This window comes from Brassica rapa, chromosome A06, assembly GCF_000309985.2.
Source record: "Brassica rapa cultivar Chiifu-401-42 chromosome A06, CAAS_Brap_v3.01, whole genome shotgun sequence".
Lineage (NCBI taxonomy): Eukaryota > Viridiplantae > Streptophyta > Magnoliopsida > Brassicales > Brassicaceae > Brassica > Brassica rapa.
Window position 1 is genome coordinate 13,082,389 of NC_024800.2, and position 15,191 is coordinate 13,097,579.

The 15,191-nt window shown below is 39.3% G+C and overlaps 2 protein-coding genes across 3 annotated transcripts; one reads left to right on the forward strand and one right to left on the reverse strand.

Annotated features, from left to right (window-relative positions):
• Positions 1-4,257: 4,257 nt before the first annotated feature.
• On the reverse strand, positions 4,258-5,371 carry LOC103848047 (protein BUNDLE SHEATH DEFECTIVE 2, chloroplastic). Its single transcript, XM_009125036.3, has 4 exons — positions 5,063-5,371; positions 4,952-4,988; positions 4,559-4,642; positions 4,258-4,472 (listed from the first exon to the last, which is right to left on the reverse strand). The coding sequence occupies exons 1-4, from the start codon at positions 5,339-5,341 to the stop codon at positions 4,420-4,422; spliced, it is 453 nt and encodes a 150-aa protein (XP_009123284.1). The 5' UTR covers positions 5,342-5,371; the 3' UTR covers positions 4,258-4,419.
• A 69-nt stretch (positions 5,372-5,440) lies between these two features.
• Positions 5,441-6,504, forward strand: LOC103848046 (40S ribosomal protein S29). 2 transcript variants are annotated; one of them, XR_004448509.1, is made up of 4 exons: positions 5,441-5,598; positions 5,996-6,095; positions 6,183-6,365; positions 6,474-6,504. XR_004448509.1 is itself a non-coding variant. In XM_009125035.2 (3 exons), the coding sequence occupies exons 1-3, from the start codon at positions 5,537-5,539 to the stop codon at positions 6,189-6,191; spliced, it is 171 nt and encodes a 56-aa protein (XP_009123283.1). In that variant the 5' UTR covers positions 5,441-5,536; the 3' UTR covers positions 6,192-6,433. The 2 variants fall into 2 exon arrangements, 1 of the variants encoding a protein (XP_009123283.1); XM_009125035.2 differs by lacking the exon at positions 6,474-6,504 and having other exon boundaries at positions 6,183-6,433.
• Positions 6,505-15,191: the final 8,687 nt, after the last annotated feature.

Here is a 15,191-nt window from a genome sequence, read left to right on the forward strand (position 1 = left end):
TTATGAAGTACATTTCTCGATAAAGAAAGCAAATTCAATTAGAAACTTGCAAAAAATTAAATAAATTTTGTAAGCAATTTGACGGGTTAACATTATTTGATAGATTTATAAATTTATAAATTTTATTGAACATAAAATAATATTAAATTGACATACCGTCATCGGTCTCCTAACTCATCACAACCCATCTAGCAAATACAAAAAATAAATAATTGCAACAGTTTATTTATTTTAAAATTTGTATTTGAAAAAAAAGGTAGATTAAAATTACGTACCGTGACTACGAAATATTCTGAAAAACTTGTTTGTAGACAACATTCAATATTTTTGTCTGCGGCTTCCCTTCTTTACCAGTTATTAGGATTTTTAATCTAGATCTCGACTTAACTCTTGAAAGTGCAACTTTGCCTTGCATTTTGAAAGCATTTTATAAATTATTTTAAAATTATGATAAATTTATTCTTTAAACAACGATAAATAATTTAAAAATAATATTAATAAACATTTTTGGATTTTGTAATATTTAAAATAGTTATTATATAATTATATTCGAACACAATTCATCAAGTAGAGTATAAAACTATTATAATTATCTTATATAAAATTTCGTTCATTGTATTTTATAGTTTATAAATATTAAAAGTAATAAATAAAACATTATTAATCTTTCTATAATTTCGAGAATTAGTTTCCATAAATTGTTATTTGTAATATTCGTTAGATTATATGGCAAGTGATGTTAAATGATTTTAGAATTATCTTAAATTTTTAGTTCTAAATTAAATAAATAAAAATTAAAAACAATCGACCAATCAAATTATAACAATTTCTTGAAACTTCATCTATGAACCTCAATCTGCGATAGATCAGTCTACGAGATTCACAAAAAAAATCTAAATCCCTTACAGGTTGGGTTACTTAAACGTAGATTTGTCAATTTGACATATATGCACCATGTTGGTAAGTTGACCACGATTATTGGTGGAACTAATATCCGGTCTAATAAAAAAAAGTAGCTGGTTCGATTATTAATTTTCTAGGTTTTCTGACTGCTTTGAAAATGACCTCATGAATTAAATAAAAAATGCATAATGCTAGCTTACTTATAAGGTAGTATATTCAACAAAAAAAATGATATAAGATAGTATTACTAAATGATACTATGTAATATTTTCCCCGGACTATATTCAACAAAAAAAGAGAAAGTACTAAAGAACCTCTTCAATAACTGCTTTAACTTGGTGAAGCTTCTCAGCATGTTCAAGGTCTTCTGGATCACTATCACTCTACGACCTGGTCTACATATAAAAAAAGGAAGACCATATTGTCGTTACCAATATTCACCACATGGAAAGAATAGATCAGACATGCTTTTTGGAGACAAGACACAAAAAGTTGAGTTCATAGTTCTACCTTGTACGGGGAACTAACATTCTTGTTGCATCTAATAGGTCTTGCAACTGGACTGCACTTTTTAGTTTTGTCTACAAAAAGAAAAAAAATATATAAAATGAATCAAGGCTCTGATAAAAGATGGATGACAGAAAAGCTGGAGCCTCTCGCACCTCAGCTCTTGGCTTTCCACCATTGTACTTCAGCATCAGGTTTAACAGTTTCTCCTCTGTAACATTTAGTTTCACCTTCAGTTTTGGAGTTTGATCGCCACTGTCATGTAATAACAAAATTTTAACAGATAGAAGTATAGAGGAGATAAATGTGATTTATATGCTAAGAAAACATACTGTCGAATAACAGCAATGACACAACGTAGCTCTTCTGAGTTCCCATTGCCTTGGCGGGTTAGTCCTTTATTAGGTTGTACATGTTTATTGAACTTCCAAGGCAAAGTGGGTGGCAGAGTCGATGAAAGATGAGGAGCCTTTGCGTCTAAACACATTTTTTCTTAGCACACAAGCAGCATCGTCGTAATACCTTAATAGTATGAGAGGAGAGATTTGTAAATAATACTTTAAAGAATGAAAAGAGAATTTTTGTATTTTAAGACCTTGGGTGTCTCCTATATATATACAGTCGATTTATTTCACATATTAATGACGCACAATATTTTGCACAATAAATAATTAAATCGTTTAAAGAAAGATATTAAATGTGTATTGTCAAAAAATGATTTGCATATGATTTGATTTTAACTTGCGCAAGTAATCTATATCGAAAGGTAAGTTATTAAAAACAAACAACCTAATTAGAAACATTAAAATATTTTGTAAGCAATGTAATAAATATGATATCAACATGCGCAAGTTTACCGTTTGAATAGTAAGGAAATTTTTTAATATTTGTCTTAATTCTAAATCTTGCCCAAGGGTAAACTAAATCGATAATATTTAATGATTTCAACTTGCGCAAGTAATCCATATTGTGAATAAGTGATTTGCACATTTAATGATTTCAACTTGCGCAAGTAATCCATATTAGAAAGGTAAGTTATTAAAAACAAATTTTGTCAATAAGTTATTTGCATATTTAATGATTTCAACTTGCGCAAGTAATCCATATTAGAAAGATAAATTATTAAAAACAAACAACCTAATTAGTATGGGTGTGCACTTTACCCGATATCCGAAGTGGTACCCGAACCTGATCCGAAAATGCATGTCAAGTTTTTTATTTAAAAAATTAACAAAAAGTTACGTCCAATTTTTTTTTTAAAATAACTAAATTAATGTCTTTTTAGTTTTAAATTTTTTTATGTCCAAATCTATTAACCATTCAATCTATTAAAAATAAAAAAATTAGTTAACTGAAAGTTATATTTTTAAATATAAGAAACTTGAGAAATGAAAATTTTAATTTTTTTTTCAAAATCTAAATATCCGAACCCGATCTGAAATAACCGAATCCGAACTAAAAATACCCAAACCCGACCCGAAGTACAGAAATACCCGAACGGGTTCTACACCTCTATACCGAAATACTCGAAAATCTAAATTACCCGACCCAAACCCGAACGGGTACCCGAACGCCCACCCCTACTAATTAGAAACATTAAAATATTTTTTAAGCAAATGTAATTAATATGATATCAACATGCGAAAGTTTACTATTTGAATAATAAGGAAAGTTTTTAATATTTGTCTTAGTTTTAAATTTTGTCCAAGGCTAAACTAAATCGATAATTATTATCCCCTATCTATATATGAGCTTAACGAAATCGACAATAGTTTTGGGGTTGTCTACATAACGATTGATTAAAATAAATGAAAAATAAAATTCAAAAAAATTGACCACTAAAACTATAACAATTTTTCTGAAAACTCTATATTAATGTCATGTCAGCAGAAATCACTAAAGTGACTTCTCTTTTAATGTATACGAGGATAGATTTACTTAATGTTTTTTTACCTAGAGATTGCAATAATTTATTATATATTTGAACGGAACGAAATTTGGTCCGCACTATTGTCTTATAAGAGTAAACAAGTTAGAAATGTTAGTCCAAAAGACCGAATGTTGAAACAATTTCATTGCAATAGTAAAGGATTTATTATATATTTATTTATAAACGGCGAGAATATCCAGAGCCTCCACATTTCTTGCAGAAAATTAAACCTACATTGAACAAAGCAAATACCAATTCAGAGGTTGTCAAGGAAGTAAGAAAGTGTTAAGCACAAAAGGGATGGTTTAGTTAGGTAATATTCTCATTTATTGAAACAAAATTGTTTATTAGTTTTTTATTTGCTTTAAATGTTGTATATTTAATTGTTAACTATAGCAAAAATGAAGTAACATGTTAAATTTTTAGTGAAATGATCTAATAACTTTTTCATAAGTAGATTTTTTAAGAATTCTTTCTTTTGATGGTACAGATTTGTATTTTATCCGGAGACAAGAGTAAAACATGACCAGGGGGTCACAAATCATTTAAGCGGCATTTTGCTGTAAGCATAATTTCTGGATTGGTTTTTTTTTTTTTTTTTCTCCAACCCATCTAAAAACTAGATCAAGTGAAGAGTATTCTGGATTGGTTATCCCCGACAGATTTCTTCATTAACCTTCTTGCATATTAGTAAACCGTAGAACTTATCTTCTATGAATTTTATTTTAAAATCCTTCAGTACATCATGCATTGTGGTAGTGTTGTTTAATATTTTAAAATGTGATCATAACATTAACAACCCGTCAAAATGGTCAGTCTAAAAATGAGTTGCGTGTCAGAACTTGTCAAGGAAACGTTAACTTTTATTTTTGGTATCCATCATTTGCCCCTTTGAACGGATCTAACAAGTTAAAATTGAAAAACCGAGGATGACATTTTAACCAAGGAAGGAATGATCCGCTGTCCGCACTATTGTTTTATGAGTATAAACAAGTTAGAAATGTTATCATATAGTCGGAAAGAACCAATGTTGAAAACAATTTCATTGCACTAGTAAAGGATTTATTTTATATATATATTTATAAACGGCGAGAATATCCAGAACCTCCACATTTCTTGCAGAAAATTAAACCTATATTGGATAAAGCAAAACCAATTCAGATTTTGTTAAGAAAGTAAGAAAGTGTTGAGCACAAAAGGGATGGTTTAGTTAGGTACCTGAACCTTTGCAGACTTTGCAGTCAACCATGCCAGAGTCCACCTTCATCTTACCTTCAAGGCAGAAGACACATTTGGTTCCGCCTTTTTGAGCAAACCCATTTAGCACACAAAAGAAAAAAAAGGAGAAGACTTAAAACATACTAATCCGAGGTAGTTTCTAAAAAATACTCATTTCCAACAAAACAAGTCATAGAAATGAAAGTATCCAATGGAACTATCCTATACAGCAAGCGTAAGGTATTGTGTTGAACAGTATGCAAGAAAGAATCATCGTGATTGTCAAATGTCGGAACTTTCAACGCCATCCACTTGAGTTTGATCATTTTTGCATATTAAAATGAAGGTAAAAGAAAGAAGGTAATCTCATGAGTAAATATAAAAGAGAGTCACCGTTTCCACCACATCTCTCGCATGGAACTGGGTCTCCCTGCAAGAATCAAAAACGCCACAATTTCAAGAATCTGTGATATGGATTTAAAGGATAGGGATTGGATTATGAACCTTGAATCCGAGGAAGAGAGAGAGAGCAATGGCAACGACGAGACTGATGGTGACAATGAAGGTCTGTGTATCGACGAATCCACCGCCATCGAAGCTGCCTAAGAAGAGAACGGAAGGGTGAGCGATGAGATTAGCCGAGCAATGAACACCACTTCTCCTAGATAATCTTTTGGGTTTAGTGAAATTGGGCAAGAAGAGAGATTGCCGGGTTGGGTTTAAGGAAAAAGGTGAAAGAGAGGAAAGGAGTTGCAGAGAGATGAGAGGTCGAGTGGCGGCCATAGATTGACGACGAGCTCAAAAACATGTGGAGACGAAACAAAGTTTATAGAATTTACTCATTAATGGGCCGCCTTTAAAAACGGGGAGGCCCATTTGTTTGGTTGTACAAAAAATAGGACCAGTTATATAAGATTCAGCTTATCCCTCAAAATAAACATTCTCCAGGGTTTCGCATACGCCGCTTGTTCCGACGAAATGGGTCATGACAACGTGTGGAACTCTCATCCGAAGAAGTACGGTCCTGGCTCACGCACCTGGTATATATCATCGTCTTCCTCTCTTAGCTTTTGATGAATCTCGATTGTATGGTTTCCTTTCGTCTTTTTTTCTTGTTATCATTTTGATTGCGTTTCTGAGACTTTGATGCATATGTTCCACAATATCGACTGAATATGTTGTTAGATAGAGACAGTGAGATTAATTCCTATGATGAATTGTGTATTGCTCTCATATCTGAGAAGTTTCTGAAATTTTAATTTACACACCACCACAAATTCTTGACTGTTTGTAGATTGTCTATAGAAAAGAGACAGTTATTTATCTTGGCTTCTCTCTTCACACAATGTGAGATTATCTTATGTATAAGATTGTTTTCATCACCATGTGCAGTTAGCGTAGTATGGTCAAGTTTCTAACTATTGTATTATTATGCAGCCGTGTGTGTGGAAACTCCCACGGGCTGATCAGGAAGTATGGTCTGAACTGCTGCAGACAGTGTTTCCGCAGCAATGCCAAGGAGATTGGATTCATCAAGGTAATAAATTTAATCATATTCATCATCTCCACGATTTGATTTCTTTGCCTGATTTCTTATTCTGCTTTTGGTCTGTCGTTGCTGCAGTATCGTTAATGAAGCACCAGTTCTTGATTGATGCTTGTAATACGCAAAAATTATGGCGTCAATCAGTTGTCTCTGAAACTGTTTTAGTTTTTTTTTTAATGTACTTCAATTTTGTGGGGAGGTATCGAATAATTTGGTGGACCTTTCTAGATACCTATGTAATTTCTCTCAAAAGCTTACTAGATTCTGACCCGTCTGCACGGGTTGTTTTTATAACTTTATATTGTTCTTAATATGAATGTGTTATCATACTATAGGAGTGGAATTTATATGTTAAGATTAGAGATTTAGATTTACAACAATACTTTACAAACCTATTACATATGTGGTTTAATAAAAGGAATTGTCTTATATTTCTAATAATATAACTGACTTAGTTCCAATTAAATTGGTATGTCAAATAATGTTGTAAAGGAATATTCCGGTTGATCATATAAGAATATCGACTGGATTTGAAAGATTGATACGCTTGGGTTAATTTGATAGCTTGAAAACAGGGGCTGTTTTGGAGTGATTCTGATTTTTGTGTCATTTGATGGAGAGCTAATTGAGTTTTATGTCTCAAAAATATCTCTTCAGTATTATATTTCTATTATAAACGGCAAAGGATCTCCACCAAAGAAAATTGTAATCAAGTCACGCTAAATTGTAGTATTTTAAAAAAAAAATGTGGAGCTAACTAATATTAAGGAGGATACAAACCACGGAGGGGCGAAGCCAGTAAAGCGGTTGTGGGTGCACATAAGCCCATATTTTAATCAATATTTACAAGTTTTGTATGTAAAAGTCGTAAGTTCTAGCTAGCTAAAATGGTTAAATTCATCATGTGCACCCCTAATCATCCAAGATTTGACACCAACACTGCCTTTTATTTTGAGAATTTGCGTCCCATATACACCATCTTTTATCTATTTAGAAAACTAACTATATGTACTGTTCATCATTATTTATAAATTGTATTGCCATTTCGATCCTTAAGTCTATTACCTACTTTGTATCTGACAATTCGATATATACAGATTTGATGTCCCCTACATGCATAGACTAAAGAAAAACCGATATTACCAATACCTATTTTTCGATGAAATATTCCATCCAAGCAAAGAAATTTCGTGTATGAATTATTGTAACCGTTCTACTGACCAATCGACGGGATTAATTGCAGCTTTTAGAAATATATTTGTAAGTTTCTGAATTCTCAATTTACCGGACAAAATTCAGTTTTCTTTACTCAAAGAATCATGGTTCGAGTTCGCCTGGTTGATTCACCCATTTCTTCCGAGTCATAAGATATGGTCGAGATGATCGAACTTCCTGACCGAATGTTTGCCGATGGTGAAGAACTAGTTGATGTACGAGTTCTTGCTTATCACCGTTCAAGTGGAATCCAGTCAATCCTAAGAGTTTTGTCAGACGACGAAATCCCGTTTATCAAAGGTTCTACCTTTGGCAAATTTATCGATCTCGCAGATAAACCAACATTCTCTGGGAGGTTTGCTCGATATATTCTTTCAAGACAACTAAAGGTAAACAAGGAGCACCAAGTTTGGTTTCGTTTCTCTGGAAATTCGATTAGATTTTCTTTAAAAGAATTCACTATTGTGACTGGCTTACCATGTGGGAAATATCCCAAAAAATCACAGAAAAACAAGAAAGAACGAATGGAAGAAACTCCGTATTGACCTACTCTGTTTGGTGGTACTGACGTTGTTAGTGTTTCATCGGTGATTAGGATGTTACGAAAGAAAACAATGGTCGACAAAGAGATTAGAATTAAGTATGCCCTTCTTGCTCTGGTTTCGTCTGTTTTGATGCCGACAAATTTGAAATCTTTTTTTTTTTGATCAAAATAAACTTGCATTGCTTAAAGGAAAGTTTACCCTCCACTAGGGAGGGATGAGTTTACATCTAAGAGAGCTGACTTTGCCACTAGGTCAGCCTCTACATTACCCAAACGAGAAATGTGAGAAAACGAGCACACCTTCAATCGGTTGCTAAAATAGTAAACATCAATGAGAATGTTGTTCAGCTCTGTTAAAGAGCTCTTGGCGTTGAGGATCTTAACCAGCGTCTGTGAGTCCGAAAAAACTCGAAGAGAGTCTGCGTTAGAAGTAAAGGCCTCCAGCACCGCCCTTCGAACCGCCAGCGCCTCAGCAACCAGCGCAGAACCAACATGTCTTCGTGACTCTCTGAATCCTTGGTGCCTCCTATGATCTTGTCCTTTGAAGACACCCGCAATACCACAATTCTGAGTGGTAGCATCCCAGGCTGCATCGACGAAACACACCAGCTTTTCATTCTCCACGCTTGGTGGCATCGGTAGATCGCTCGGTTGGTTACGTGCAGCTGAAGCAACCACTTCCTGCGCCGCTTCCCACTCCTTTGCGTCCTGAATAGCCAACCTAATTACTTCCTGGCCCGTGAGAGATCTATTTTCAAACACAAGCAGGTTTCGGGCCTTCCAGAGTCGCCACAGGATCCATGGCCACAGGGGGGTGGTGAGACCGGTTGGCGGAAGGGTAACATATTGGGCGCCAGTTTTTAAAAGGTAAAACAAAGAAGGTATTGACACCTGAGGTTGTGGTGTGAGGGGAGCCAGCGTCCACACCTCCTGGGCAAGAGGGCACAAGAGGAAGGTGTGGAGGTCATCTTCTATCCCACAGCAGCGTTTACACGGAAAGGCCGGTAAGCCTCGCGTCTCCAAGTTAGCACTAACCGGGATCGCTTTCTTCGCCACTCGCCAGAGAAAGTCCTTAATCTTCGGGGAGACCTTGAGGGACCAGATGCACTTTTGCCATTCCAGAGGCTGTTCCCTCTGTTCGGACTTTGTAGTACAGGCGAGGTTGTACCCTGACTTCGTAGTATACTCCCCTGACTTCTCGTACAGCCACACCCGCCTGTCATGGTGCGAAACTGAACTAGTCATAAGAGTGTGGATGTGGGCCTCATACTGAGGAATATGGAGTTGAATGGCCTCTGTTTGCCAAGTATTTGTGAGCGGACAAAGGAGGTCCGAAACTTTAAGCAGCGCCGAAGCCTCTGTTGGTGGGCCAATCGGAGTCAATGGAGAAGCTAGCGACAGCCAGGGTTCACTCCAAACATAGATTGCCTCTCCGTTGCCTACCTCCCAGCCAGTTCCTTGTTTAAGAATTTCCCGACCTGCGAGTATACTCCGCCATCCATGCGAAGCGTTAGAAGGCGCTAGACAGTCCCAAAAGGTTTCATGTTTACAATACTTTCCCAGTAAAACTTGCGCAACCAGGGATGTCGGGTTTCGTGTGATCCTCCACCCTATCTTGGCCAGGAGAGCATCATTGAAGGTTTCCAGATCACGAAAGCCGAGCCCTCCTTCAAACTTTGGGAGTGTAAGAGTAGACCACGCAACCCAGCACATTTTTCTTTTTTCTGTGTTTGCGTCCCACCAAAAACGAGTCAGCAGGGCTTGAATTTGTTTGCATAGCGATGATGGGAGCTTAAAACACGACATAGCATAGCTTGGCATTGCAGCCAACACTGCCCTGAGGAGAATCTGCTTTCCTGCACCCGATAGGAACCTTGTCGACCAGTGACCGATTCGCTGTCGTATCCTGTCAACAATAGAGGCGAAAATGTCTCGTTTCTTTCTCCCAAAAAGCTCGGGTAGGCCTAAATATTTCCCAATTCCTCCTTCTGATTCAATATTCAAATCAGTCTTCACTCTCCTTTTAACCTCCCCTGGGGTCTTGGCCGAGAAGGTGATGGAAGACTTGGAGTAATTAATCTGTTGACCCGACACCTCCTCGTACGTGCTAATGATCTCTTTCAGTGTAGAAACGGAGGACGCGCTCGATTGGCAGAAGAACATGGTGTCATCAGCAAATAATAGGTGGGTAATTAGTGGGCAGCCGCGTGCCACTCTGATTCCTCGCAGTCGTCCTTGATTCTGAGCTTTCTCACATAAACCCGCAAGCATTTCGGTACACAAGATAAAGAGGTAGGGCGACAGCGGGTCGCCTTGGCGAAGACCTCTCGACGGTGAGACATTACCTTGCGGTGAGCCGTTGACAAGGAAGGAATAAGAGACAGTTTCCACACACGCCATGATCCATGATATCCATGTACTGTCGAAGCCAAATTTAGTGAGGATAGCTCTCAAAAAGCCCCACTCTATCCTGTCGTAAGCTTTACTCATGTCCGTTTTAATGGCCATTGAGCAAAATTTCTTAGCCTCAGAGGTCCGGAGGAAATGTAAGGTCTCGTGGGTGATGAGTACATTATCCGTAATAGCTCTTCCCTGCACAAATGCAGACTGAGTGCCCGAGATGAGGTGTGGGAGCAGCGGTTTCAACCTTCTCGTGAGGATCTTGGCTATTATCTTGTAGTGGGAGTTGCATAAGGCGATAGGTCTGTAATCCGCCACTTTCCGAGGGCCTGTGATCTTTGGGATCATCCGAATGTGAGTTTGGTTCTGTACCGGGTTCAGCGTGCTAGTCTCAAAGAACAACCGAATGTCTCGGGAAACATCTTCTCCTATGATGTGCCAATAAGCTTGGTAAAACTTAGCAGAGAATCCATCTGGCCCCGGTGCCTTTCCACCATTGATGGAGAACGCTGCCTCACGAATCTCAGCGGGGGATGGAATGGTGGTTAAGAAGCTGTTCATTTCAGGTGTTATCTTTCTCTCTATGACTTGCTCAACTGTAGAGAAGATTTGGTTGCCATTTGAGGTAAACAAGCCCTTGTAGAAGTCAGCTATTACTGTCGCAATCTGCTTCTCTTCGAAAACCGCAACGCCATTTTCATCTTCCAGGACCGAAAAGGAGTTTTGCATCCTTCTTTGCCTAGTTGCAGCATGGAAAAACCCGGTGTTTCTATCTCCATTTTTCAACCACTGGATCCTACTCCGTTGCCGCCAGAATGCCTCTTCCTCTCTATAAGCATCATTGAGGGTTTTGGTTACTGCCTCAATCCGAGGTAAATCTGGTGAAGCCGCTGATAGAAGTTCGTCCAGTGTGGCCTGTGATTCGGAGATAAGAATGTTACTCTTGCGGTTGCGCTCCTTAGTCCACTGGATGATGCTTTGACGGCAGGCATTAAGTTTGGAGACCACCGATCTCAAAGGGTCTAGATTCCACACCCCCTCGACCAGGTCCGTCACCTCAGGGTTCTCAGTTAGAGTTCTGTTGAACCTGAAAAGCCCTTTCTTCCTGGTGCGCGAGTCATTGAAAAAGGTGAGCAGAGGTCTATGGTCGCTTCCTTCAAAACGTAAATATTTGCTGCGACCCATAGGGAAAGCCTCAGCCCACCCACAATTGGCCATTGCTCTATCCAACCGTGATCTAATGAAGTGAGTATAGCGAGTGCCACGCCACGACAGATGATTGCCGGAATGCTTGAGATCCCAAAGCCCGTTTTGTGACACAAAGGAGCGAAAAGATGTGAAGGAGCCTTCCCAACGCGCAGGCCCTCCCGCTTTTTCTTCATTGCAAAGGATATCGTTAAAGTCCCCCGTTAAGAGCCATGGTATATCACTTCCCCTGCCAAGTTGAGAAACACTGTCCCAAAAAGCTGCTCTATTTTCCATTTCAGGAGCACCATAGATAAAAGAGACAAAAGAGGCGGAGCCTTTTAGTTTGATTTCAACATCAATAATGTTTGGGGAGGATTTAAGTACATCCAAATTAACAGAGTCTCGCCAAAACAACGATAGGCCACCACTAAGTCCGACTGGTGGAACAGAGAAATAATTCGGAAAGTTTAACGACTGGAGCTTGTCTTTGATGAAGGTGTCCTGCTGTTTCGTCTCCATGAGGAACAGAATATCCGGTTTGAAGGTTCGATTGATATCCTTCAGCCGACGAATTGTCGAGGGGTTCCCCATCCCTTGACAATTCCAACTACACAAAGCTAAGGAAGCGGAGGGAGAGGAGGCCGAAAATCCCCCTCCTTTCTCCTAATCGACGGTATTGGCACCGTATTCTTACTGCGAGTGTGGGCAGCAGGGTTGCTAGGGCCAGCCTGCTCTTTCTCCAAACACAATCTCTTACGAGATGGCATTAGGGAGCGAGCTACATTCACCTTTTTAAGGCTAACTCCATGGCAAGGGCTGCGTGGAACTCTTTTTGCGGTTGGTGCTTTAGTGACCTTGCGTTTTCCTACTGCTTTTGCTGCACTGGCACTTGCCGGAGCTTTTCGCTTTCCGGTGACAGGCGAAGCAACTCGTGACCCGATCCTTAGAGAGGGGTGGGTTCTTCGTGGTGCTATATCTTCTGAGTTTCCCACTGTGTTAGGAGTAGTGATCACTAGGGGAAGACTTGCGTTTGATTTCAAAAGAGTATGTAGAGATGATTAAAGATTTGAATGAATTCTTTTCGTTTCCTTGGGGAAGACTTGCGTTTGATATGCTAATGACGAGCATCAAGGAAAGATATGAGATAGCGCTTTGTCAGAACACCTTCGCCCTTAAAGGTTTTGTACACGCTATGCAATTAGTAATGGTTGAGGCGGTACCGGCTCTAACAGAGATTGTGCATGTAGAAACCCGTTAATAAAAAAAAGAAAAAAAAGAATGGTCGAGTATCTTTGTGGTGGTCGAGTTGCAGGCGATCAAATTGTTCTTGTTTGAACCATGATTCAAGTATGCCATTATGCCATGGTTTGACAATTTCTTAGATTGATGTTTTGGAGGCAAGCACGACGGGATTAAAGCACGACGGGAAAACCCGAAATTAGACGAAAACCATAATTTCAGTATTATGAAGTCTTCGATGAAGCCGAAGGATCGAGAAATATTTTCTCTCAAGTTCAGAGATCAATTAGAGTTTATTAAAAGTATTAAACTCATCTGAACTGGAGCATAAAAATATTTGGGGTTAATCGCGGATTAGAAATTTACCGGAAGAACCGAAATCAGGCCAATGGACCGAGAAGCTCATTGCATGGGTTCAGAACGTGGTGTCAACCATCTAACAAGCTGAGTGTCTCCAGAAGCTCGAGGTGTCGCCGTGCATGGAAGCTGTACATGCAACCTGACATGTAGAAGCACGAGGTGGACCGACCAAGCACGAGGTGTCTCCACGCATGCAACCGAAGCATGCTGATCGACATGTGTGTGCTGCTGTGGCGCCTTGCATGAGTTATAGTCATACAGCCTGACATCTGGGAGGAGTGGTGGCGTTCTGCATGTGTTCTGGACATGCAGCCAGACAGACATGTGGAGCACGAGGTGCCGCTGCGCATGCGTCTGGAGCCATGCGAAGGGACACACGGGCTGCCACCAACCTGAAGCTGATTGGTTGCTATCTCCTATGAAGACCGATACTCCACCGAGACGGCCAGTTCCGTCCAATTGTCGCTTTTTTACGATTGTGATGCGGAAGCTCTGTCCATAGCTGTCCGTCCAAGACAGTCATATTCTGTGATGATCAAGTGGAGGTGATATCCAGAGTTAGATCAGGTCCACGGGTTCAGATCAGTCGAAGTTCTGCTCGATATTCCGCCGGGAAGTCCGAAGAACTGTCCAGCAGCTAAAGGAGATTCTGCTCGAGTTCAGATCAGTCCGTCCAGACCTTTCAATGTCTACATTATGAAGCCGAAGTTCTGTCCAAGTTGAGACCAGTTCAGTCCAGTCTAGTCGAGACGTTCATCTTGGGTTTTGGCCAAGTCCTCTCCGATCAACCAGCTGCTTCTCGCCTAGAACACTATCAGTTGGCTTGTTTGAATTCCACTTGGAATTTAGGGTACTTTTGTGAGTTTGCTTGTTTGAATTTCACTTGGAATTTAGGGTAGTTTTGTGAGTTCCACTTGGAACTTAGAGAAGATCGAGTCTCATATAGAGTAGAATGCTCACGCTGTTGCATGACAGATTCCTTAGGGTTATTTATTTAACCGGACTCAGTTTAACAAGAGATAAGCTGAGAAGAAGTGTAATTAAGACTGAGATAATAACCTGACTAGGACTAGGAGGCATCATGTTTTCTATTCTTGCGTGTTGATATGGTTGAGTGCAGGTTCCCGTTATCTTTAAAGATAGTGTCGTAGCAGGAGGCCGAACTATTTGGGTAACGGTTTGATTGAGTAGATTGATTGAGTAGTTTTAATTAAATGCTTGCTCGTTTAATTAATCTTGTTGATTGAGGTTAGTCATCTCTTGATAAGGGAGTGACTAACTGGTTGAGTTGTTTAGTGATAATGTTGTTGTTTAGGGATCTTTGGCCATATAGACCGATCTCCAAGTTGTGATGTTGGTACTACGGGTCATATGCCATATAGGCAGGACTACGAGTATTAGTGGTTAGTAGACTCCTAAGTATTGTGTAGTTTTGGATAGGAGTCTTGTCCCTTAGGTCTTTCCTAGAGATTGTGTGTCTAGTGTTATGCCGACAGCAAGTGCGAAACCCGCCCATGCTAGGCATGTTTGGGGGTTGAATAGTGTTTCCTCGCCCTCGTATTCAGCGGGTTCAAGGAAACCTCTTATTCGCTGGATCAGGAAGACTCAGATAGACGGGTCATGGCCTATGGCTGAGTGATTACAAGACGGTGTAATGTGGCAGTGACCCGAAGGATTGTGGGGCGCAATCGGTTGAAAGTTCTTTCTTCTGGCCTTTGTGGTAGGGAGATAAGATATTGCCGATAGAGAGGAGGAACACGAAGTCACCAGGGCCCATGTTAGAGTGTTGTGTCAGTGTGTCGTAGAGGGTTATGGAATCCTCGAGTTAGTGTAGCACCGATATACGGTGTTATGTGTTAGATAGAGTCGTCGATACTCATAGTTATTATTGTGATTGTGGTTGATTGATTTGCTTGCAGGTTCTGACATTAAGTCCTAAGTCTGGTTTAGGTACCAGATTAGGCTTGGTGTGTATTTGGTTATTGTAGGCCTGACGTTGACCTGTATGTGTTTGAGTGATTGCTTGTGAAGGGTGGTGGATATTAAAGCTATGCGGTATCATTGGTTTGCCGATCATGTTCATGTTTGATTGTTGGTCGATCGGCTAATGATACTTGTATAGTCTAAGTGTATATATGGTT